This window comes from Bombyx mori, chromosome 26, assembly GCF_030269925.1.
Source record: "Bombyx mori chromosome 26, ASM3026992v2".
NCBI classification, from domain to species: Eukaryota; Metazoa; Arthropoda; class Insecta; order Lepidoptera; family Bombycidae; genus Bombyx; species Bombyx mori.
Window position 1 is genome coordinate 920,117 of NC_085132.1, and position 27,778 is coordinate 947,894.

The 27,778-nt window shown below is 38.1% G+C and overlaps 1 protein-coding gene across 1 annotated transcript in view; it reads right to left on the bottom strand.

Annotated features, from left to right (window-relative positions):
• LOC101745694 (ABC transporter G family member 23) overlaps window positions 1–1,881 on the bottom strand; it is a 94,593-nt gene extending 92,712 nt beyond the window's left edge. The window contains exon 1 of the mRNA XM_038020727.2: window positions 1,669–1,881. Within this exon, the coding sequence (XP_037876655.1) occupies window positions 1,669–1,723 (55 nt within the window). The 5' untranslated portion in view covers window positions 1,724–1,881. The remainder of the gene's footprint in view (window positions 1–1,668) is intronic.
• Window positions 1,882–27,778: the final 25,897 nt, after the last annotated feature.

A 27,778-nucleotide genomic window follows, 5' to 3' on the forward strand; every position in this document is an offset into this window, starting at 1 on the left:
ACATGCAATTTGTCTTTTAAAGAAAAATAAGGTTTAATTGACTGATTAACTGACTTTTTATGTTCAGGCCATCCATTTTGACAATAAAATACAATTTTAGACAATGTTGGATCATTCGTTATTGACTCTTGAAGTTCCTGAAGTTTTTCTTGACTTATTGACAAATCAGATACAATTAGATTAATATGTAAATCAATATCACTATCTAAATCTAATAATGTATTATCAGGAAGAGGTGCTCTGGACAGAGTATCAGCAATATATAGATATTTGCCTGATTTATATACAACATTAAGATCATATGGCTGTAAACGCAACATTATTCTCTGTAGCCTAGGTGGAATATCCTGTAATGATTTCTTAAACATACTTATCAGTGGCTTATGGTCAGTTTCAACTTTAATTTGTCTCCCATATACATACTGGTGGAACTTTATACAACCAAATAAAATAGATAAGAGTTCTTTTTCTATTTGTGCATAATTTTGTTGACTTTTAGTTAATGAAGCTGAGGCATATGCTATTGGCTGATTATCATGTAATATGACTGCTCCCATGGCGTTTTTAGATGCATCGACTGATAATGTAATTTCTTTATTGTGATCATAATATGCCAACACTGGACTATCTGTTATAAGCAGCTTAATTTTATTAAATTCAGCTTCATGTTTTTCAGACCAAATCCAATCACTATTTTTTGACAAAAGTGATCTAAGAAGACTGTTTTCTTTAGACAAATGAGGTATGAAAGGACTAAGATAATTGACCATACCCATAAATCTTTGTAACTCATTGACACAAGTCGGAATTGGCATTTTACAAATTGCTTTGACTTTTGAAGGATCAACTTTGACTCCTTCTTGACTGAAGATATGTCCTAAATATTTAACTTCTTTACAACATATTGAAGATTTTTCTTTGTTAAATTTAATATTTAATTCACGAGCTCTATTTAATACTTTTTGAAGTGCCTCATTATGTTCTTCCATAGTTTTTCCAAAAATTAGAAAATCGTCCATTATTACCTTGACATTATTTATATCACTAAACCGTTTAACCATTTCTCGATGAAAAATTTCTGGAGCAGCATTAATACCAAATGGAAGTCGTGTAAATCTATATCTTCCAAAAGGAGTAATGAATGTACAGAGCTTTGATGTGGTCTCTGTGAGACGCATCATCCAGTAAAGCAAGGTTTAAAGTAAGGTAAAGTAAGGTTTTTTGCATGTAGATTCCAGCTAAATATATCTCTAATTAGGTCATCTTCCAATGAATCAAAGTTACATTGTCTGCCAATATTTTTTAAATCTGTTACATAGTTGTCTATCGATTCTTCGAGATTTTGTCTTCGATTGAATAGTTTATGACGTTCCATTGTCACATTTATTTGAGGAATGAAGTGATTACTAAATTTCGACGCTAATTCTTCAAAGGATATTGTATCTATATCGACATTAAATGAATAAAATATCACTAACGCGTCTTGTCCAATGTGATGTAACAAGATGGCGACTTTGCGTTGATCACATTCATCTTCCAGATTATTAGCTCGCATGTATATTTTAAGTTGAGTATACCAGTTTTTCCAAGTTAAGGGCATGTTTGAGCTTCTCATATCTAAGTGTTGGAGTCCATATGAGACTGATGTAGCATTATATTGTGACTTACTTGCGCGTCCCTGTCCGCCATGTTGTGTGTCTTCGACTTTATCCATTTTAAACATTATTTCTCGGATATTTTCGTATTTTTATATAATATTTTCCAAATTCCTTGCTTCTGACACCATGTGAAGTCATAGGATGGCCGGGTTGTGACTTATATATATATTTTATAATAAAACGACGAGCTCTGCTTGTGACTTGTATTATTGGCGGAAGTAGTCTGACTGTATTGCCATAGATTAGGTACATTCTTTACCTGACAGCTTAGATGGGTGGACGAGCTCACAGCTCACCTAGTGTTAAGTGGTTACTGGAGCCCATAGACATCTACCTACAACATAAATGCGCCACCCACCTTGAGATATAGGTTCTAAGGTCTCAAGTATAGTTACCACGGCTGCCCCACCCTTCAAACCGAAACGCATTACTGCTTCACGGCAAATAGGCAAAAGTACATTTTTTCCCATTACAATATTATTAAATTCTTTCACATTCGATGAAGTCATAATTGAACCTTCCTTACGATTATCCTCGCGATTTTTATTTTTGGAACGAAGTTCCTTATGGGACGATGCGGAGAGGTGGGTACCCTAACCGAAAAAAACGTCCGTAACGTAAGATTTTTATTAGTAATGCACATAGTGTAGGACTTAACTTTGTAATAATGTACAAAAGATAACATATTTTTTCATCATTCATTGACCACGATCTCAGAGCGTTCGTTTGCGCAATACACTAACTCTTATGCGAACAACCGTGAATGAAGTGTACCACAATAAGTTCGCACGTTACCGAATGACCGTGGATTGTTGCGAAACCTCCAGCTTTATTTTCTTTATACCTCGAATAGAACTTAAAATTAATATGTTTATAATAAGGAACTTCGTTCCTATCCGGTGTCCCACGATGCCACACATCTTTTTTTATCATACGTGGCCCGACGAAATCTGGACAACTTGGAAAAACTAATAGCTGTAGGTCACGCGGAAGGAAAGAGAGCCGAGGAAGACCGCCCAACCAGATGGACGAATCTATATATTAATACGTGAAGCAAAAACCTTGTATCCCTTTTTATGAAAATTGCGCGGACGGAGGAGTATGAAATTTTCCACACTTACAGAGAATATAGAGAAGAAGTGCACAATGCTAATATTTTTTTAAGATAATGCATAAAAGATACATTAAATCAATACAGAAAACATTACACTCACTACATACCATGTATTTGACCCACACACGCATTCATACTATTTATTTATTGTCAAACTTTTGTTCTTGACGTCTGTTGTCAAATTGAGAATAGATTAAATATTGTTTGTCTTTAATAATATTTTTCTATAGTGTAGTCTTGGCGAAATTTGTGATTATAGAAGTATAATAGTCTTTGAAAATATAATCTTAATAGTGTACAAACTTATAATTTCAATTAATTATAGTCGAATTTCGACTACTGCGGGACCACTAGTAATGTAAAAGAGGCCAGAAACACCAGCGTCCCGGGCGCCATTAAGCAGGCCAAATGCAGATAACGTTGGAGGAAGCTGCTGCAGAAATTGGACCAAGGTGGTCACGACTCTCAGTAATGAGGAAGCGACGAAGAAGAAGAAGATTTCCTACGTTACGAATACCTTACAGCTTTTGTGAACGATCATAAATTACTCTGTTTGTTACGTCTCGCGCCCTAATCACGTACACAATTTGTACTAAATCTAATATATAAAATTCTCGTGTCACAATGTTCGTTCCCATACTCCTCCGAAGCCGCTTGACCGATTCTCATGAAATTTTTTATGCATATTCAGTAAGCCTAAGAATCGGCTACTATCTATTTTTCATACCCCTAAGCGATTAGGGTTGTCCACCCCTAACATATTTTTTTTATTTGGACTTTTTTTTTTGTTTTAATGAGGTATTATGTGGTTGAATGAGGTTTTGTTATTTTTATTATATATTCCCTCATCGTTCACAGCACTACATACCTCTTTCACTCATTTACCACATCCTTACAAACTTACAATAAGTTAGTTTTTTTTTCTACACTAGAAATTCCCTAGAAATCTTATATATGGCACAACAATGTTTGCCGGGTTAGCTAGTTTGATATAAAATAAGTTAATAAAGTACCCCTGAGAGAAGACAATATAAACTTTATCGATCCGAATTTTATTAAATTTTCCTGTTTCAATTAGGGTGGTCTTAAATTTTTGGCCGGCAGTGTACATAACTAGAGTAAGATCGACTGACCTTATTGAAAATAAAAATAAAAATACTATTTTTCGAAAAGCGTGTCATGTACTTAAGTATTTGTGAGAAATCATTTGAAGCTTTAAATACGTATAAAAGCTTATGAAATTGAACAATGCAAAAGCTTGCGTATCTTATGTGTATATACGTATTTTTTTCTATTTAAATAAATAATATGTTTAGTTTTGGACCGCTTTATTAAATAATTCGTATCAATAGTTCTGGTAATAAAAAAGGAGACTGTCTCATTATAATTTAACCTGATTCTTATGAATAAGGGAGTACAAGAAACAAGAACAAAAATGGCTTCCGGGGCGCTGGTCTTTTTTTATTGCTTATATAGGTAGACGAGCTCACAGCCCACCTGGTGTTAAGTGGTTACTGAATCCCATAGACATCTACAACGTAAATGCCCCACCCAACTTGAGATATAAGTTCTAAGGTCTCAGTATAGTTATAACGGCTGCCCTACCCTACAAGCCGAAACGCATTACTGCTTCACGGCAGAAATAGGCACCTACCCGTGCGGATTCACTAGAGGTCCTACCACCAGTATCACTGTGTGGTCTCCGTACAATAAATTGTGCAAATTCTTAAAATGAGATGGTATCCTTCATTACATGTAGGTATGTCATCTGTTAACGTCTCAGACGCATATTTGCTTACAAAAATGATCAGTGTGACACGAAATGTCATCGCAACTAAATTATATGCATTATAAATGTTCAGAGTAGATCCTTCATAACACGTATTTGTCGTGTGCAAACCATTCAAAAATCATTCAGATTATTTATTAAGTATAAATAAATACACATCGACAATGACGGAAGGTCGTTATAAAAAAACTTGTTTTTGACAAACCACAAACGACAATTTGCGTCTTAAACGATCGTGATAAGGTTGAGAATTTAACGCGTTATTGTACTTGCTACCAAAAAAATACATAAAGAAAAAATGTTAAAATTAACTGCAAATTTCATTTTCGTTACCATGTTAGGTCGTTGATGATTATTCAATTGAGGTTGGGCGAATAATTACGCCACAACTCAGCCCTTCAGATGTTTTTCTTGCCCGCTAATTATAGGTGCTGTAACTTTTTTAAGCTAGCTTTAATGATCGGCTCAGTCTGTGTGTATTATGCTCTTCCTTCAGCCTATACTACAATTTTTTTCCTACCTATGCTGATAGCCTTGAGAGGCTATTTCAGCTTCGCCCTAACGTGTGTAGGTGAGCTCACGGGGTTCAAACCGGAGTGTTGCTAACACTGGCCCTAGCAAGAGCAGTGCTTCGCAGAATCTACGACCGGATCGGAAACGCGACCCACTGAGAAGATCCGGCGAGAAACTCAGCGGGCTGTGTCTATGGGTTAATTCGCTCGTCGAGCCCTTCGTCGCAAGCGACGGGTTCAACGAGGACGGTGACCGCACTACAATATGATCATCAAGTGTTATACTATAGGGTAGGTATTTTGAGTCTACAAGAGAGGTCATCCTGCCTATTTTTTCCAAAAAATATTTCTGTTTAATGGGCGAGAAGGCTACTAATTGTACTGTGTGCTTAGTGCCAGTTTTTTAACGCTCTCGATAGCGTAAAAGTTAACTCTCTGTATGGAGTTGGAACGTTTGCCTTCGTTTGCCACTAGAGGCGCTGTTCAAACAGCATACAAATTTGCGTTAACTTTTACGCTATCGAGAACATTAAAAAACTGGCACTAAGCAAACTGACTTAATAAACTTTTGTAAAATATGTGAGTGTTCCACATATCTATACGATCTTCTTCGATTTTATTTGTAGTCATAAAAATTAAAATTGCATTAACGGTTTTGATCACGCGTATTTTTGTCATTATTTGTATATTCCTAAATAAATATTTACTAAATGTCACCCCATCGCGCAAGACATTACCTATCTGTGATGGCGTTGGATAGGACATACTCTACGGCGCAGCGGAGTCAACGCAGTATCAATCGCGTTTGAACGTTTGGCAACCGCTTGGCAAGAGAAGAATTGTTCACCCTATACACACTTGGCGACGCACCGTGGAGATGAGGACTGCCGACGTGACCTGGAGTGATGTCAAGGAGCAAGCGCAAGACAGGGTCAAGTCGAGACAACTTGTGAGGGCCCTATGCATCAGCGGGGCACCCTAGGACTGCTATTACTACAACATTTATATCCCAGACGTCTCGAATAGTTTACAGTTTCCGTGGTCACGAACGACTAAGGTGTTATTCGTCGACATTTATATATTATGCTATAACAATTATTGATTACTAGTGGTCACCCAGTAGTCGAAATTCGGCTTTAATTAATTTAAATTATAAGCTCGAACAGTAATATGGTTCTATTTTCAAACATAAAGAAGTCGTCGTGGCCTAAAGGATAGGACGTCCGGTGCATTCGTATATAGCGATGCAACGGTGTTCGAATCCCGCAGGCGGGTACCAATTTTTCTAATGAAATACGTACTTAACAATTGTTCACGATTAACGGTGAAGGAATTACATCGTGTAATAAAAATCAAACCCGCAAAATTATAATTTGCGTAATTACTGGTGGTAGGACCTCTTGTGAGTCCGCACGGGTAGGTACCACCGCCCCGCCTATTTCTGCCGTGAAGCAGTAATGCGCTTCGCTTTGAAGGGTGGGGAAGCCGTTGTAACTATACTGAGACCTTAGAACTTATATCTCAAGGTGTGTGGCGCATTTACGTTGTAGATGTCTATGGGTTCCAGTAACCACTTAACACCAGGTGGGCTGTGAGCTCGTCCACAGATCTAAGCAATAAAAAATAAATGAATAAAATCATCAATGACAAATTATAATTTATAGCGACCCGCCCTCGCTTCGCTTCGGAAACATTAAAACACACATGAAACAAAAAAAATAAAATAAAAAATAATATAAAAAAGTAGCCTATGTTCATCAGGGACAATGTCGGCTTCTAATGGAAAAATAATTTTTCAAATCGGTCCAGTAGTTTCGGAGCCTATTCGAAACAAACAAACAAACAAATCTTTCCTCTTTATAATATTAGTATAGACTAGTGGTCGCCCTGTGATCAAAACTCGACCATAATTAATTTAAATTATAAGTTTGAATATTACTATGGTTCTATTGTCACATTTCTATAATCATCGTTTCTGTGTATAATAATCATTGTTCTATTTAAAAAAACAGATGTCGCGAAGACTACACTATAGGCAAATAATATTAAAGACAAACAATATTAATATATTCTCAATTTGACCACAGACTTTAACAATACATACTCTTTTTTGCGTGTGTGTCAATAACGTGGTAGTGTGTGTAATGTTTTTTTATTGATTCAGTGTATTTATTATAATTTAAAAAAATATATATTAGCATTCTGGACTCCTTCTATATATAAACTATAAGTGTGGAAAACTTCATACTCCTCCGTCCACGCAATTTTCGTAAAAAGGGATACAAAGTTTTTGCTTCACGTATTAAATATACTTATGTAGATTATGCAAGATGTCACCGATGTCGTGTCTTCTTCTTCTTCGTCGCTTTCTTCATTACTGAAGGTCGTGTCCCTGAAACTCGACCGTTGCCTGTCTCGTGAGCTGTTTCCATCTCGTCCGGTCCTCAGCTGCTCGAATGGCGGTTGCGACTAACTAAACGATGTGTCAGCACGTGTATATTTATTAGCAGGCTGACATTATTTACAACTAGACAATCTTCACGCTATCTATAAATGGTGTGAACAAAATCGCTCTCAAACGAGACCGAACTTCCTCACGGATCCATCACATCCAAATAACTTTGCATTAGACGCCTTCAGCTCTAACACTAGGAGCAGGCTTAGGGACCCCGGTAACCGTACTCGTCAAATATTTCTACGTGCAACCTATCCCATGCATTAGCCCGCTGAGTTTCTCGCCGGATCTTCTCAGCGGGTCGCGATTCCGATCCGGTAGTAGATTCATTCGCGAAGTAGCTGCTCTTGAGTTGTTAGGTCTCCTTCGGAGGCGCTCGGGCAGCTGTCAGCAAATCCCACCCCGCCTGGCTGAGCCTTTGCTCGCCCACCTGTCTACTGTACTAGTAACCTGGTACGGAAACTATTAACATCCAAGGCAGGTCACCTCGTTATGATGGAAAAAGGCCCTTAATATTCCGGGCTCGTTGTTCATATTGTTTATTTCGCGTATTAAATGTTTCCGGTACCATTAGCGAGCTAGAGAATCCTAACTTGGACTCAAGCTTGAAACGTTAATTTTTTTATTGCTTAGATGGACCAACGCGTCCAAGGTCGGATGCCACCACACAATTTTTTTTTGTTGCTTAGATGGGTGGACGAGCTCACAGCCCACCTCGTTACTGGAGCCCATGGACATCTACAACGTTAATACGCTACCCACTTTGAGATATAAGTTCTAAGGTCTTAGTATAGTTACAGCGGCTGTCCCACCCTTCACAGCGAAACGCATTACTGCCTCACGGCAAAAATAGGCGTGGTGGTGGTACCTACCCGTACGGACTCACAAGAGGTCCTACCACCAGTACATCCTCTCTCTTACCACGCATTCAATTCTCGAACTTATCGTAAGCCATTTAAACGTAACATACAAAATGACAAATGGCCCCCACTTTTATGAACGGAGGTGACAAGACAGTTTGAGAACCATTGAAGCTAATAAAATGATGGCCGACATCTGCATAATAAGTATTTTCGCAATTTGCGTGACTTCTTACAAGGAAATCTGTTGCACGTGTTTATGTTGCTTATTGTGGCAATTCAACGTGAGATTCTTTGTTTTATTTTATAGCCATTCTCGGGTTGATGAGCTGTAGGCCAACCGGTATTGATAGTTTCTCTAAGACTATAGACACCCAAATTAAATTATAGCAACCATCACATCTACACGCATGAAATCTCATACAACAAGTAAGAAACAATTTTTACGGAATCAATTTTTAGTTACCGACGCCATTCCGCCGTGCAAGTGATCGAACACATGTACTAGCTACCTAGGAATAATGCGCCACCCACCTTGAGACATAAGTTCTAAGGTCTCAGTATAGTTACAACGGCTGCCCCACCTTTCAAACCGAAACGTATAACTGCTTCACGGTAGAAATAGGCAGGGTGGTGATACCTACCCGTGTGGACTCACAAGGGGTCCTACCACCAGTTAAACGCACCAGTTGCACGCCACTAAGCACGATCCTCGGTTTCTCTCATTCAGCTTTTGCTAACTACCCCAACATAGATCGTCACTCCTCCGAGCTTGAGAACGACCTGGACTAGGTTTCTCAATTCGCGGTCACCACTCAAGAAAACGTTTGCTCCAACGATTATCGGTTGTCTGGCTAATATGGCTAATCCATTGCCACTTCAGCTTACTAATCCGCTGAGCTATGTCGATAGCTTTGGTTCTCTGTTGGATCACCTCGTTCCGGATTCGATCCTTCAAAGAAACTCCAAGCATAGCCCGTGGGGCAGCCGTTGTAACTATACTGAGACCTTAGAACTTATATCTCAAGGTGGGTGGCGCATTTACGTTGTAGATGTCTATGGGCTCCAGTAACCACTTAACACCAGGTGGGCTGTGAGCTCGTCCACCCTACTAAGCAACAAAAAAAAATAAAAATCATTTGTTCATAGGTCCAAGCTAGGTTTTAGTGCCTTGTTATTTACATCGGAAATATTTACGAGACAATAATGTATCTGTTTTTCAATTAACAAATACAACTTTACTGGTGGTAGAACGTTTTGTGAGCCGGCACGGGTAGGTACCACCGTCCTGCCTACTTCTGCCGTAAAGCAGTAATGCAGGGTGGGGCAACCGTTGTACTATAAAAACGGAGACCTTAGAACTCATATCTCAAGGTAGGTGGCGGCATTTGTAATGTCATTTAACGTTTAAAATCCAGCCAGATTCCACAACACAACCTTGCTCAAACAATGACTTACACGTACGATGAATAATTTAGCAATCACATACGAAACTTGATACGTACACACGTCAATAGAATTATTAATCAGCTGTGCGGAATTGTGAGCGAATCATTGTCGTTGCGTGAACGATATCATTTTCCAACCGGTGTTAAATGGTTACTGGAGTGTGTAGACGTAACAAAATGCTAACCACTTTAGGTGGAACCACCATTGAGATTGGAAGGAAGGTCTACTTTGCAGCTGAAATAGGCAGAATGCGGGATTCCGCTCCGTTCCGTTGTCGAGACCACACGCTGTCTGTTGCGCTCCGTAGCCGATGCGAAGTCGATGCGAGTCCCAACAGCCCTACTCCCCCTTCCCTCCTTTTATTAGCCGTAGCTAGGAATGCAAAGTATGAATGGAATGAATGAAAGTACGAGAGGAATAAATGCGAGAACTGGTATGATAAAGAGGCTCCGAATGAATGCGTGACCTAGTTTTTAAGCCCCTTATGGGACAGGAGTATCAACTATAATTAAAATTAAAACAAAAAATGTAAATATGAATCTCTGGTTTTGTTGTTTGCTAGAGGTACGAAAAAAAAATAATAGGCAGAATGCTGGTATGTATGCGGACACACTATACGGCCTACCACCAGGAAAAACCACATCTCGCGATGAAGGCGTAACGTGAAACGTAAAAATTATAAATACAGTCAAACCTGGGTAAGTGAGAACTGGATAAGTAAGAAAACTCTATAAGTGAGAATAATAGCAAGGACCCGTCATTTTAAGCTCCCAAAACCTCTATTAGCGAGAAACAGAAACCTCTGTAAGAGAGAGTCGTTTTTTCCTCATGGACCTCCGTAAGTGAGACTGCTACCTATCTATACCTCTATAAGCGACAGCCGAGCTTTATTTATTTATTTATATTATTTAGGAGGAACAAATGACAAAACAAATTACAAATTTAACATCTGCTATTTTATGACTCATTTTTAACTTTCGTGGAACTTCTTATCATTGTTTTTGTATTGTTTTCTCGTGAATATTGAACATATTCTATTTCGTGGAACTAAATAACTTTGCTATTTTATCGTATTCTTTTATCGCATTATTTTCGAATGGACACGTGTGCCTGTGTACCGTCCTGTTTGTCGGACTTACTCAGTTTATCGTTAATCAATTACGAAGGAAAGTTCTGTTCTGCATCATGTAAAAACGGAAAATTAAAGTACTGTCATTAAAGTCTTAAACTTAAAATAGTGAATGCATTTGAATGCGGAAAATCGCGAATCGAAATTTAAAGGGAGCATCAGCGAGAAACTCAGATTAGTGAGAAACCTCTATAAGCGAGAATGAGATTGTGCTCCCTTGAACTCTCGCTTATCCAGGTTTGACTGTATACGAAGTTATTAATGACTAGCAGCCCGCTCCGGGTCTGCTCGGGTCTTTAACAAAAATTTCAACGATATTTGACGTTGTTTTATTCTTTTAAATAAGAGAACACTTATTGCGACATAACTATAATAGTTAGACATATGCTGTCGCGACACTTTTTGTAAACAATAATGTGTTCTACAAAGTCGTAGTACATTATTTTATTCTATCATCAATAGTTTTTGCAGGGCACGCGATGTAAAGAATATTTTAGGTATTTTTTTTACACCTTAGGTTACATTATTGGAGTTTTAGTAAGGATCCCTAATTTTTTTTTTCAAAAAAGATTACAGCCTATGTCGCTCGGGAATATTGTAGCTTCCAAACAGTGAAAGAATTTTTAAAATCGGTTCAATAGTTTCGGAGCCTATTCAATACAAACAAACAAACAAATCTCTCCTCTTTATAATATTAGTATAGAATAAGTATAGAAATAGTTAGTGCGTATTGTGGGTCGCGCAATGGATTGACTTTTGTTTTACAATACAATTAAGACTTATAAACTCACTAGCTGTACCCGTCCGCTTCGCTGGGCATTTAAAATTAACATTATTATTTCTCACCCCCACAAAGATTCCCATCATTAACGCCCCCGCAACTGGTGTAGGGAGTCTAACGCTCATATAAATATTAGCCTATCCATTAAGTACACGTATTTTCTACATGGAGTTTCAAGTCAATCGAATGCATGTTTCAGTAGTAGTAACGGAACATCCGTAAAAACCACTGTAGATTTATATATTAGTATAGATAGTACCTACAGTAGAAATTAACACACAGTAAACTGAAGACAATAAACCAGAATGAAGCTATTTCCATTTTGGACACGAAAGCGCGGAAAGCTAGTACCTACTTCTATTGCACCGATGGCTCTCGTCACTAGTATGCTCTTACCTTGGCATGTAAAATAAAATACAGGTACCCTTAGATACGCTTCTACAAAGCAAGTACAAATAGGAGAGTAATTTTTCTGAATGAAACATCTCAACTATTGTATTTTTGTACATAAAAAATAAGCAGTAAAATTTCGGTTATTCCCATACATTGTGTGTTTATAATGCGTAACATAATTAGTCTAAATAGTTTTAAATAAAAATCTCGTTATCGTGTTTTATTTATTATTTAATTTTTAACTGATTTTCTTTTAATATTAATAATTAATTGATATTATGAGTCAACTATAAGAGAGAGTTAGAGAGACAGAGAAGTCAATATATCCTAATACATGTCTCACTCAGTCTCATGCGCGTGGATAATGCCCTCGCGCTCTTACCCACAGAGGTATTAAATAGAATTTAGGGGATGATTAGCCCTTTAAAGTGTCTGCAAAGCAATTCGGCCGACGGAAAGTGTCTGGGAGTATTGGCGACTTATTTTTAAGGATATTGCCTAAAATATACGTAAAAATCAGCTTTCAGAAAATACGTGAAGTAGGTCATGATTTTATGCACCTTGAGTACCTGATACCTGAAAATTGGCCGTCTAAGCAAGGTAGCAGGTAGGCACGCGTTCTTAGTGCATACTAACACTACGCAATCGGCCACATTTCGTTCGTCAGAAAATATGTGACGTCAGGGGGCCATGGGATCTTACTCTATTAGGTATAAGAGGGGCTTGCCAAGTATTTATTTTCGTGTTAGAGTGGAAGGATTTTATCATGTACACCTTGTCGCCTTAATTGATGCGGACTTCCAATAGAGAAGATTTTACTATGATATCAAAGATCCAGTATTAACTAAGAATGTATTTCAATGTCATTAGGTACATTGTGTTGTTTGTAACGATAAAATTGCTGTATTATTCCTTTGACCATTGTCAGACATTCAATGAGATTATAATGAGAGGATAAACTTATAATTGCAATTTCGTAATTGTTGTGACTCAAACCTTGATAATGTTGCATAAGTTTTTACACACTTATGTTTAATGCTAGAATAATAACAGTTACACTTACACACACACATACAACAATTTATTTAGCTATTTCAATGACATTACGCTGAATGGTAGTCGGCAAGGTTGTCGACATCGCCCTAAGAACGTCATTACGGATCCTCCCGATCCATTAACGGTGCTTTTAGGTACCACAAGCACCGGTCACCGTCCTCGTCGAACCCGTCGCTTGCGACGAAGGGCTCGACGAGCGAATTAACCCATAGATACAGCCCAATGAGTTTCTCGCCGGATCTTCTCAGTGGGTCGTGTTTCCGATCCGGTGGTAGATTCTGCGAAGCACGGCTCTTGCTAGGGCCACTGTTAAATTTACAGGGCATTCTACCTCACTTTATTCATCAAACCTCATTGAATCACTAAACTAAAATAAATTAGTATCTTTATACTCGTATATTGTTTTTGTCATTATATTGTTATATTCTAGATGTTTCGAATACATTACAACTACCGCGGTCGCGCGGACGACCAAGGCGTTATTCGTCGACACTTCGTCTTTTCGCATTAAAAGTGTACAATTTCCTAAAATATTAGAAATTGAGTTAATATGCGGAATCATTTGGTATTGCCAGTAGTTTTCTCATAAATACTGTCAAAAGAGCGTAGTTTAGTATTTTTTGTTTACCTATGTTTTGACTACTATTAACAAAATTAATATATACCTAATTATAACTTAACTTAAAAGACAGATAATGTACTGGTAAAAGATAAAAAATAAATGTTGCATCTTTGCAATTAAAATTAAAAAGATCACAATATGTTAAACCTTTAAAAAACTCTCCTGTAAAATTTGTAAGTTTTGAGATTATTTAACGCGAGAAGACGACTTTTGACTTCTGTGCTGACTCCGGTCTATTTCAAAAGAAAATATCCACATTACAGACCGCGGTGTATCATCTTCGTACGATTGCCATCATTATTTGAAATGAGTTTACACGTTCAATAGTACAGCTGTGTATTTAGCACGGTATGTGCTTGCGACGAACGCCCACTCTTGCGACCTTATTGAGAATAACGATAATTATATTTACATTAGCAGTCTCGCATTTTTTATTGTCATTATTTATTATTTCAGAATTTACCGGTATTTACCGGTACCGATATTTTACGGTTTTCGGGATCACGGATTACTATGCTATTTACGGCAACACCGTAAAAGTAGTTTTGTTTCTGCGACTTGCGAAATCCGGTTAAAACACTTTAAAATAAAGATGTTGTGAATTGTACCTGTGATGTGTTAGACTCTTCAAATTGCGGCAAAAGCGGTAAATTGACAGGATATCGGTGCCAACCCGTACGAGCACATCACGTGCCTAATTACTTGGCAGGAGATGCAGTGGGTGTTAGAGATTTTGGAGAGATATATGACGAAGGGAAAATCTTCCACCGAGCGGGTGATATTTGCTCGGTAGACCGACGGTCCAAATGTTGTTTTTTTTTATCCTACCTAAGCTGATAGCCTTGAGAGGCTATGTCAGCGTCGCCTTAACTAGTAGGTGAGCTCACGGGGCTCAAACCTTTGCTAACACAAAACGTTTGCTAACACGAACCCTAGCAAGAGCCGTGCTTCGCAGAATCTACCACCGGGTCGGAAACGCGACCCACTGAGAAGATCCGGCGAGAAACTCCGTGGGCTGTGTCTGAGGGTTGATTTACTCGAGAGAACGATGACCGGTGCTTGAGGTACCTAAAAGCACCATTAGTGGATCGGGAGGAGGACCGAATATTGTTGTTCAGAACTTGTATATATGCGAGCTTATCTTGAAAATCTAGTAAGCGGGATTTAGGCATCTGTCAAATATCTTCGTGTTCTGTGATGGCTAAACGCCACGCATCAAATTGGTTTAGCAAATTATTCAATTAACGAGTGCATACGCTGTCCGAAATCCCAACAATTCGATGTTATTGCGTAAATAATTTAACAAGCAACTTCCATAACTTTTTTGTATCGGATATTGCGCAAAAGTATTCGTTTCACATCATAGTTAATTAACCGAAATGATTTCTGTCTGCAGTTACGAATGGGAGCAAATCCGGCGATCTGTTTTATAAACAGCAGAAGATTGATGTTATGAGGATTTCTGTACTTATTTCTTTATTGCTTAGATGGGTGGACGAGCTCGCGGCCCATCTGATGTTAAGCGGTTACCGCAGCCCATAGACATCAACAATGCCGCCTACCTACCTTGAGATATGAGCTTAAGGTCTGAGTGTAATTACAACGGCTGCCCCGCCCTTCAAACCGAAAGGCATTACCGCTTCACGGCAGAAATAGGCAGGGTGGTGGTACCACTTATCCGTGCGGATTCAAAACACGTCTTACCACCAGTAATTACGCAAATATAATTTAGCTGAATATAGCTGAAGAAATTTTGTTATTATGATATTTTTTCTAAATTTTAACCTTTAAATGGCTCTCAGGTAAAGTTGCAAAAATGTCGCTCGATCCAAATATAAAAAAATACCAAAAATCATCTCTCGATATTAAATTACACATTCAAACTCCCGAATACTACTACTACGATAAGTTTCAATGGATCAGACCTACTAGAATTTCATTATAAGGAAGTAATTACGTGTACAACTAGAAAAAACTATCTCGAGAAATTAGTAGTAACAATAACACGAATTGTCACGCATTTATCTCTGTTAGTACACACCGCTAATGTTGACCCTAACGTCCGCCATTACACAACCAATAGACTATGGTACAGATTAAAAAGGATCATAGACAAGTGAAAGGAGGTCCACGTTGTCCGTTACGTAATGCTTCAAACCAGTCTGTTTGTGGAGCGCGTGCTGTATTCTACTTATAAAAACGTGGTTTATATTTTGTTTAACGCGTTAGAATAGTAAATATTGTCTATTATTTCGTGATGTGTACTCGAAGTTTGTCATCGCCTTTATTTTATCAAGGTATTTTTAGAAATCGACTTAGAGGCAGTGGCTTGGCTCTGCTCATGGCATGATGTGAAAGATGTAAAATTGTATAGGTGACTAGCTGGACCGGCAGACTTCGTAGTGCCTCAATCGATAAATAAAAGACCTAAACTTTTGTATAAAATAAACTTAAAACAAACAAAAGAAATTCGGCCGACGGGAGACACCTCAAAGGGAAAACAAAATTGCTATTTTCATTTAATTCCAAGCATTTACATATTTATCTACCTTTTAAGCCTTCTCTGGACTTCCACAAATAATTCAAGATCAAAATCAGCCAAATCGGTCCAGCCGTTCTCGAGTTTTAGCGAGACTAACGAATAGCAATTCATTTTTATATATAGGTGATATAAAATATAGTTTGATTACTGGTGGTAGGACCTCTTGTGAGTCCGCACGGGTGGCTACCACCGCCCCGCCTATTTCTGCCGTGAAGCAATAATGCGTTTCGGTTTGAAGGGTGGGGCCGCCGTTGTAACTATATTTGAAACCTTAGAACTTATAACTCAAGGTAGGTGGCGCATTTACTTTGTAGATTTATTTCTATAGGCTCCAGTAACCACTTAACATCAGGTGGGCTGTGAGCTCGTCCACCCAAAGTAGCGCTCATGTTTAGCAACGTATGAGCAATGCATCTACTTAGCTAATAGTAAAGGAGCTTGCTACTCTTACTCATTTGCTTTGCCAGCGGAGGCTAACATTATTTGCTGCTGGTAAATATTCAACTAAAATTATAAAAGCAATAAATCAAATATGAAATGAATTATTGAAACAGTTGTTTAAAACAGTTACTTATACTGAGAAAATGGAATAAGGATGTGACACATTTTTCGACAAAACTTAGCATCGATAAAGTTTTTGGTTTGTCTTTAATTGTGACACCTTTAGCCGTTTTCAGCTTGACCGTGTCCAAATGAAAACATTAGGTTAAGCTTCCTCATAATATCGCCCATGTCATTTTTCACACTTCGTCTAAACTATAACAATCAATCAATCCAAACTCCCTCTAATATTGTCGTCTTGTTTTTTCCTATCTAAGCTGGTAGCTTTGAGAGGCTATTTCAGCGTAACCTTAACTAGTAGATGAGCTCACGGGGCTCAAACCTAACAACGTTGCTAACACTGGCCCTAGCAAGAGCCGTGCTTCGCAAGATCTACCACCGGATCGGAAACGCGACCCACTGAGAAGATCCGGCGAGAAACTCAGTGGGCTGTGTCTGAGGGTTCATTTACTCGTCGAGCCCTTCTTCGCAAGCCACGGGATCGATGAGAACGGTGACCGGTGCTTGAGGTACCTAAAAACACCGTTAGTGGATCGGGAGGATCCGAAATGACGTGTATTTCCGTCGTAGCCATACTAGAGCTAACAAAATTGAACGTTTGCCAACAACATTAATATGCTTTGTTTTATTGGGTACCAACATGTCAGCACAGAACATTACAGGTAACAAATACATTGATCTCACGCTAACTGCTAACACAATTACAGGTATCGACAGGCGCCCATGCAGGTAGCATTGGTAAAAATAAGCGGTTCATTGTATAATACTAGAAAAAAAAACATATAAGATTGCATGAAAATTTAACATTATTACACACTAGCGACCCGCTCTCGCTTCCCTACGGGGACTGTGATCTCTTTAACCATGAGTCTATACTTCGGTTCGAATTGTCGATGAGGAACCAACAATTCTAATTGAGCCAGTCAGCGCAAAAGTGGCCTAGTTAGTATGGAGGCAATTATGTTTGAATTTTCATGAATTTAAATTTGAGTAGGTAAAAAAACAGTACGCGCAAAAATAATGTTTACAAAGCTATCTGTTATGTATGGGTGAAACTTTGGATAGGCCGGTTTTGCATCAAAATTTATTATATTTTAAATAAATTCCAATATACATATTGTACGCTTGAATATAAAAAATTGTGGGTTAGGCTACTTTTGCGCTGACGGCCTCAATTAAATACCTAACAAACGTTTACAACCGACTTCCACATAACGTACGAGTGAACAAACCTTACAAAGAAATGATTGCATGTGTAGCGGTATTATCAGAATGTATTTCACAAAAGCCTGAATCGTATTAACGAAATTTTCGAGATGACCTTCCGTATATACAAGTTCTGAAAAATTTCAGTCGGTCTACCAAGCGAAGTCACCAAGTTTGCCTCTCCCTACCCTGATGAGTGGTAGCACTGTGGTACCCTACGATTACTTACCACACTTCGAACCAGATTTCAATCAAATATCCAAAGGATTTTAGTAGCTCTAGACGGTCATGGCGCGAAAGCTTATTAGAAAAACATAGGTAGGTACATAAGAAACTATACTTGAGACTTTAGAACTTATGTCACAAGGTGGGTGGCGCAATTACGTTGTGGATGTCTATTGGCTCCAGTAATCACTTAACACCAGGTGGGCTGTGAACTCGTCCAACCATCTAAACAATAAAAAAAAATATTAAAAAAAGCCCACCCCATCACTCGAGTTCCAGTTTAGACAGTTGTTCTAACTAGCCTCACTACGATCTAGTCTAAAGAACAAACGTGCTAAATGCAAAATAATTTGTAAAAGAGAATGCCATCCCGTCTGTACTGACAATAATATAGCCAATATTTCACTATTTCAGTCAACCGTTTAGATACGTCGTTACAATAATAGAATACATTAATAGGTATAAAGGTAAACAAACATCTCTTGTTATTTTATGTAGCAGCAAAATTAATTGCAGAATGTAACAAACAGTCTTAAATCATTCATTTATTATCAAACTGTATAAGTAAACAAACAATAATTCACAGGTGGTTTTTATTAATACCATTGTCAACGGTGACTGGGGCTTGAGGTACATAAAAGCACCGTTAGTGGATCGGGAGGATCCGTAATGACGTGCTTAGGGCGACGTCGACTGTTTACCATTCAGTCCACAGGATCGGGTATGTAGTTTTCGGCGGTCATAAAACAAAGCCGCTGGACGTAACTTTTCGGGATCGTCCAAAAAGTTCACTGAAAAAATCGCAGTAAATGACCACCATTTTACTGAGATTATATTTCATCCCATTTCATTTAATTTAATTTCATCCCAGTTGATTAATGTCTCAAATTGGTCATCTTCATATCATTTCACTCCATAATATCATTTTTCATAAAAATAAGAACATGAATTAAAATAATACATGACTTAAAGGTCTCAGTTACAAGGTCATAAAACCACTTTAAAAAAATATCCTGTGTTCTGGCTTTTTGGCGGGAACGCGAGAAGTGAAGTTGTGCGATTTCTTTTACTTTGTCTATTATTTGCTTGCTCTATTAGTTGCTTTTGAGTTATTAGGTCTCCTTTGGAGACGCTCGGGCAGCTGTTAGCAAATCCCACCCCTACAGGCTGGGCATTTGCTCGCCCACCTGTCCTGGTGAAACTGGAAAGGCCTCTGGGCCACCAGTAATCCCTGATCAAAAAAAAGGACAGCTGCTTCTAATGAAAGCACTAAAAGCTTCGATGTTCAGTTCAAGTGAATGATTTACGTAATGTTTGCAGTATATGGCATGACACTTGGACTTGCGCAACACACGTTCCAACGTCAGAGTTCAATTCATGTAGGAACTGTTTGTGCTTAATACAACTAAAGCAATTGAGTAGCATAAAATTATAATACACACACGTTATTAAAATGAAATACGTCTTATTTATGCGCATCTATCCCCTGGACTATGATCAGAAAACTTTGAATAAAGTAAGTAATGATAAGACGTCCGGTGCATTCGTGTCGAGCGATGCAACGGTGTTCGAATCCCGCAGGCGGGTACCAATTTTTCTAATGAAATACGTACTTAACAAATGTTCACGATTGACTTCCACGGTGAAGGAATAACATCATGTAATAAAAATCAAACCCGCAAAATTATAATTTGCGTAATTACTGGTGGTAGGACCTCTTGTGAGTCCGCACGGGTAGGTACCACAACCCTGCCTATTTCTGCCGTGAAGCAGTAATGCGTTTCGGTCTGAAGGGCGGGGCAGCCGTTGTAACTATACTTGAGACCTTAGAACTTATGTCTCAAGGTGGGTGGCGCATTTACATTGTAGATGTCTATGGGATCCAGTAACCACTTAACAGCAGGTTGTGAGCTCGTCCACTCATCTAAGCAATAAAAAAAACTGTTTGTACTTAATACAACTAAAACAATTGAATTGCAAAAAATGAGAATACACGAGTTATTAAAATGAAATACGTCTTATTTATGCGCATCTATCCTCTGGACTATTATCAGAAAACTTTCAATAAAGCAAGTAATAAATCATCATATTATTATGAAAAAACAACGTATTTCGGTAAAAAAATGATTGAGGCAGCCCTATCTGTAACCTGAATTTCTCCTATGCAGAATAGTTCGTCCTTCGGGTTTTCCCGGCCGCTATCAAATATCTTTTATAAACCCATACTCACAAATGACCTCAAAATATTTAAAAACTTAAGAGCCACGGTCTGTTATTACTGAAAAACCGATGTCCATAGACCACAGAGACCGTTTCCGACCAGGTGGTCCGCTAAAGCAATAAAACAATCACTTATCAGACGCCATCAATGGAAATACTTAAACGACACAAGTTCAACACCTTTTTTATTATTCAACAAGGAGGCCGCAAAATATATTTTAATTTTAACATACCAGTTTTTAAAGTAACGGAATAAAATATTCTTACAACATTTTATTAACAAGTTTGTGATTTGTTTAGAAACATTTTAACTATTAACTTAAGACGTTTATCTCGTGGGACTTTGGACACAAAACGGCCAGATCTTCTGTCAATGACAATTTAAGACTGCATCGTAACCACACTTTTTTTTAAAATAGCGCTAATCTTTTTTTTTATTGCTTAGATGGGTGGACGAGCTCACAGCCCACCTGGTGTTACGTGGTTAATGGAGCCCATAGACATAGCGCGCTAGTACCAGGAGGACGGGACGGCGCGTCGGCGGCTGCGGACTGCGGTGCGGTCCGCACTTTCATCGTCGCTGTCGTCGCCGAACATACTGTGGAAGAGCAACCCGGTCGGCGGTGTATCGCGTTCCGACCCGGCAGGCTGGTTCTGGCCCAGCGGGGTATCCCGGAACACCAGCGGCACCGCCCGGGCGGCCTGGTAGGGCAGCCGTACCGCGGAGACCGACGTCTTTGATCGTCGACTATCGCCTCGACGACCCGTCGGTCGGGCGTCCTCGGGGTGGCGCCGCGTGTCTGGTTGTAGTGTTGACCGCGGAAACCCCCCCACTCTGACCCCGGACGGAGATCGGACGTCGGGTGTCCGATCCGGGCAGGGGAGTCGTTTAGTGGGTGGGCCCTAAAATCCTTGGTCCCGCGATCTGCTCTCAACACCTGCAGATCGTTGAGTCTCACATACCCCGCGCGTCCTCTAGGCGCGGGGACCTCGGAGGAGGTTCGGCCACCGGCCCGAAAAAAAAAACCCAACCGAAACGCATTTCTGCTTCACGGCAGAAATAGGCAGGGTGGTGGTACCCACCCGCGCGGACTCACAAGACCTACCACCAGTAAATATGAAAATGCTCAGAATTAAATAAGAATAACTATTTTGTTTTTCCTTTGATGTGTCCCCCGTCGGACGGATTCCTTTTGTTTGTTTTAAGCTTATCTTATACAAAAGTTTAGGTCTTTTATTTATCGATTAAGGCACTACGAAATCTGCCGATTTTTTTTTTTTTTTAAACATTCACGCCGCGTTAACTGGTCCCGTGATAAGTTCGTAAAGAACTTGTGTTACAGGTACCAGATAACGGAAATAAATGTAAGATTTTTATTATACACATACATATATTTAATATACATCCATAACCCTGGAAAAGACATTTATATTTATCATACAAATATCCTCCCTTGGCGGGATTCGAACCCGCGACCCCCTTGTGTAGTGACCATGTCACTTACCACTACACCAGACGGCCGTTAATAATAATTAACTTCACATTTCACCATTCTGGGTTTTCCTCGATGATTAATATTGAACGGGTACGGCCGGTTTCTTGCGAAAACTAATTTCCTCGCCTGGCTTAGTTCACTTATAATACTTACGACCGACGTTACAAATAGCAGCCATTTTGTAAAAGTATTTTTTTTTATTAGCCTACGAACCAACAGCATAATGGCACGGTTATTTCTGGTTGTAGAAAGCCGCATAAAACCCTAATATATTTAATGTTCACACCGAATTAATTAACATTGGCAAAAATAAAAAGTTTCATTATTTAAATTATAAAAAATCAATATCTATTAATTTCATAACGTACTTGTGTGAGATCGTCCAAAGTATGTTTATGCAAATTGTTCTTTGTTTATTCTTGTGATGATTGAGATTCCGTGTTCGGTACAAAGATTAAATGGTTATGTAAACTACGCTTTTTATAGTACATTTTATTTATTTATTGCTTAGATGGGTGGACAAGCTCACAGCCTACCTAGTGTGAAGTAGTTACTGGAGCCAATAGACATCTACAACGTAAGTACGCCACCCACCTTGAGATATAAGTTTTAAGGTCTCAAGTATAGTTACAACGGCTGCCCTACCCTTCAAAGCGGAACGCATTACTGCTTCACGGCAGAAATAGACGGGGTGGTGGTACCAACCTGCGCGGACTCACAAGAGGTCCTACCACCAGTCCATCACCACCTAGACAATAATCGGTCTTAAAGATCACAGTTTATTACGTGCTGTGATTATAACATAGTAGTTACAAGACTCAATTTCTATGTACTATTCCGAATGATCAGTCACGTCTTATCTAATATTACTCGTTCATAATTTTCTCACCATCGGTCTATTCATAATTACTTTAGTGCTTACAGGAACCTGGGTAAATGGCAGTATATTTGATTCGAAATTATTCGATCATAGTGATCGGTAATTGCTCAATCAACTGGAGAACCGTGAACCGATTATATTTAACATGATTGATGAGATTGGCCCATGAATAAAGATAATAAGCAACCTGTTTTTGGTATACTGTTTTCTTGTATCGTAAATAATTAAAATACATATTTAAAAAATGCCTGTAAAACGACAAAAAAATTCACTGATATATTTTTAGCATGTGATCTTAGTGCGAGTTTTTTACGTTCTCGATAACGTAAAAGTTAACTTAGATTTGTATGAAGTCGGAACGTTTCCCTACGTTTGCCGCTAGGGGCGCTGTTCCAACTGCATACAAATTTGAGTTAACTTTTACGCTATCGAGGACGTTAAAAAACTCGTACTAAGCACTCTGATCATGATATCAGGGTCGGTGTAATCGTATCGAGTAATGCGACTGTGCCGGTGTTCAAGCCCCGCCTGCAGATACAAATTTTTGTAACGAAATATACTACGTATTGAACACATGTTCACGAATGACTTCCGCGCTCAAGGAAAGCAACATCGTGCAGAAACGATCGAACTCGCAAAAAATTTAATTTGCGTAATTACTGGTGGTACACAGTCTTTTGAGCCTTTTTACCACCGCTCTGCCTATTTCTGCCACGAAGTAATAATGCGTTCGGATTTGAAGTTTAAAAATTTCAACCTCATGCCCACTTAGTGAGCTCTATCATCGACTGTGCAGTAAAAAAGGCCAAAGTAATGAAAATCGTTACATTATCATCGACCCTTGATGCATGTGAAAATATTCAAGTTGACTTTTTTTTTATTTTATTGCTTAGATGGATGGACGAGCTCACAGCCCACCTGGTGTTAAGTGGTTACTGGAGCCCATAGACATCTACAACGTAAATGCGCCACCCACCTCGAGTTATAAGTTCTAAGGTCTCAGTATAGTTACAACGGCTACCCCACCCTTCGAACCGAAACGCATTACTGCTTCACGGCGAAAATAGGCGGAGTGGTGGTACCTACCCGTGCGTCCCAAGAGGTCCTACCACCAGTGATTACGCAAATTATAATTTTGCGGGTTTGATTTTTATTACACGATGTTATTCCTTCACCGTGGAAATCAATCGTTGAGTACGTATTTCATTAGAAAAATTGGTACCCGCCTGCGGGATTCGAACACCGGTGCATCGCTTCATACGAATGCACCGGACGTCTTATCCTTTAGGCCACGACGACTTTTATAAGTTCTATACTCCCTCCCTCACAAAAAAAAGAAGCAAATTATTTAATTATCTATGCTCCGTGTATAATCTGCAATTTTATTATAGTAATAATAGTATATACAAAGTAGTAGTATAGTATAGTCTTAGTAAGATCATAAAAATGTATCTTGAAACTTAGTACAACATAATATTACAACTATTTTATTATTCTGTAGGTCTTTTAATTGCTGTTTTCATTGTGGCAATTCTTACATTTAATTTAATTGTTTATTGTTTCTATTTTTTGTTTTCATTTTTTTTCGAGATTGGCTTATGAATCAACTTTTAATTTGAGATAATTGGATTTGGCTTTTAAATTATTTTTTTCCTGTATTTTTATTACTTTATTTAGAGTTGGCTTAATAGTTATTGCTATGGAACATCATAAGATACATTTGTAAAGTGGATGTCTGTTTCGAAAAAAAATGTCAAGCGTCAAAAGTGAAAATCATTCCGTTTTTTATTGTAGTTTAGATTTTATGCAACAAGAAATGTTGGAAATATCGACAGAGAGAAGATCTTTCATTGAGCGGGTTAAATTACTCCGCAAGCCGACGGCGACGCGGCGACATACAGAATGTTGTTGTTCAGAACTTGCTGTTTAAGCAAACTTATTTCAAATTGTTGTTAACGAGATTCAAGCATCTGTCAAATATCTTGTATTAATATTAAAATACATTTTAGTAACACGGCAACATTTTTAATTTAAAACCTTTTTACTCCACTGCGGACTGAGTTTAATAGTTTTATAGGATGTACCGTTTTCGTCTTTAGAATTCATAGTTTCGACCGAACAACAAAAAAAAAGCGTCCGTAGTTATATTATTATATAACTAATATGTATTAAGTAACAACGGAACGTTTTAAGTAAATATTTCCTTCGTATTCTCGATTTAACGTCGCATTTATTATTTACATTTTAGTATTTAAGACGTTTCGTATTCATTACTGTTTTCGTGGTCACAGAGAACGGTGTGCTTAGTGCGAGTTTCTTAACGTTCTCGATAGCGTAAAAGTTAACTCAGATTTGTATGGAGTTGGAACGTTCGCCTACGTTTGCCGCTAGGGGCGCTATTTCAACTGCATACAGAGTTACTTTTACGTTATCGAGAATGTTAAAGAACTCACACTAAGCACACAGCTGATCGGCACGCGAGAGCGACTCGATCATATTTTGATAACAACTGCTCTTTCTGCTCACTTACAATTAGATCATTAGGCAGGTAGGTGTTTATATAAGTACAGTATTGTGACTCCGAGACTCTCGTAATTCGAATGGTTTAATGTTATTGCGGGTCGCATAGAGGGCAAGCGCGTCGTGGACAGAACACCAGCCGGTGTTGTGGTCAGTGTGCTTAGTGCGAGTTTTTTAACTCTTTTAATTTTGTATGCAACTGGAATAGCGCCCCTAACGGCAAGCGTAGGCAAACGATCCCATTCCATACAAATATGAGTTAACTTTTACGCTATCGAGAACGTTAAATAACTCGCACTAAGCAGACAGATCTAGTAAGGGAAGCACTTGGTGGTAGTCTGTACCATACGGTCCATGCCACCCATGATCGAACACTGTGGAAGAACGTTACATGTAGTCGCGATCCTCAGCAGTGAGGGAACGATATAGAAGAGACAGAATGTTATTAAAAACAAACAAGACTTGTGGTAACTCTGCGACGGGACCCTTTGACTATAAAAAAAAAAGTTTCGAAACATTCCACAAGATAAGTAAGTACATCCTTAATGTTCGTTCTGAAAACAAGTTCGACGAGTTCTTACGTTTAATATTCCTTCATTGATTACCCTAGAATTAATTTTTATTATTCTATTATTGTGCTGTTCAATAAATTTGTTATAAGTAAATATATTTTCTGTAATCAGTTGCCTGGAAGAAGTCGCTTTCAACAACAATACCGCCCATTGTTCTCATTGTCTATTTTTTTGTAGTATAAAAATACAGACAGTGAGAACAAAATAAGGTATCATTGTATGTATAAATTAGTACTTATTATTATATTACTAATTTTATTACTTTATGAATACATATTTAAAATAATTATTTTTGACCGTATGCTTAAATTATATACCGTTAATAAAAAATAGCATTTTTGATGTTAATTATAGATGTTTTATGTTCCCTGTATCTTCGTAACTGATTTTTAAAAAAAAAACAAAGAAATGTTAACACGGTCTGTTTAATAATGAACGTTCGGTGTACGTGTTTAAAATCAAAGTACCTTAACCGGAATCAGAGACGTTACGAATAACTTAATAGAATCATCGGACACAGCACAGCTAGTGCGCGCTCAGTTGGGTCACTTTCTCCTACCAACCTTGATTTCTTGCTAGCGTACGTTAACACCAAAGTTAAACTGATGACATTTTCGTCATTGCAAGAAACTTTTACTTTTTCTCACGAAGAAAGTTTACATTTCAAAATACTTGCCGCGTACATGTTGGATCAGGAAAAAGAAATTATAACACAAATTTTAATTTTTTTTTTATAAATTCCTTCGTTATATTACGTTAAAAAAAAAAACTTACCAATTATTTTATTTATCAAAAATTATCCGTTTTTTTTTTTTTTTTAACTTTTATAAAGTCACAGAACACAACACTTGCACAAACAATGTGAAATATCAATCACGTCACATTTAGAAATTAAAACCCATATTATTAAACTGTATAATTTAATAACGGGTGAGTAGGTTCGCCACGTTCAACGCGGACAGTGGCTACGCCGGTAGTGTTGTATTAACTTAAGACGTTTTCGTGTTTACTATGTTTACACATCCATCAGAGAAACTTGAAATGAATACCCGGACATTTAAAATAGTGCGTAGAATAACGCGTTTCCGCATTGCGCCAATGTTGTTTCAAAACGGCTGAATAATAACAGCCGATCGCACATTAAGCAGTTATTTTGCAATCGTTGTCTTGGCCGTTTTTCGCATTAAGCAAGTAGGTAAACATACCCGTTTAATAATAATCATTTGGAGAAGTTGTATTTTTAACACAACTACGCAAATGGTATGTTTTATTGTGCACTTGTCAAATTAATTCACACATAATATAAGTATATTCTTTTTCTATTTTTATTACTAGCTTTGCATTGTGTAACTCAACAAAGACATTAAATTGTGCTCGTTTTTTGTCATAGAGTGGATAGGACAACAGTAATAACATATCACATATCGTCGACGAAGGTACTTAGCTACCTATATTTTATTCGATCTAAACAAAATCTGAAATTATTAAACTATAGAAAGAAATTTTTATACAGAAAATGCCCGGAGAATCGATGATTGAGTACATACTGATGTTTACAGTAACTTGCTAATGTCGTTGATTCAGGCTCAATGGGCTTGGATACAGTTACATGCATAAGTAGATTTGAAACGAGTCTTCAATGGCAGGCAATTAGTTGGCTCTGACTTGCAAAAACAACAATTACACAATTTTAAGTGTATACATAATATTATCTATGATTGTACAAAAAATCTGGAGA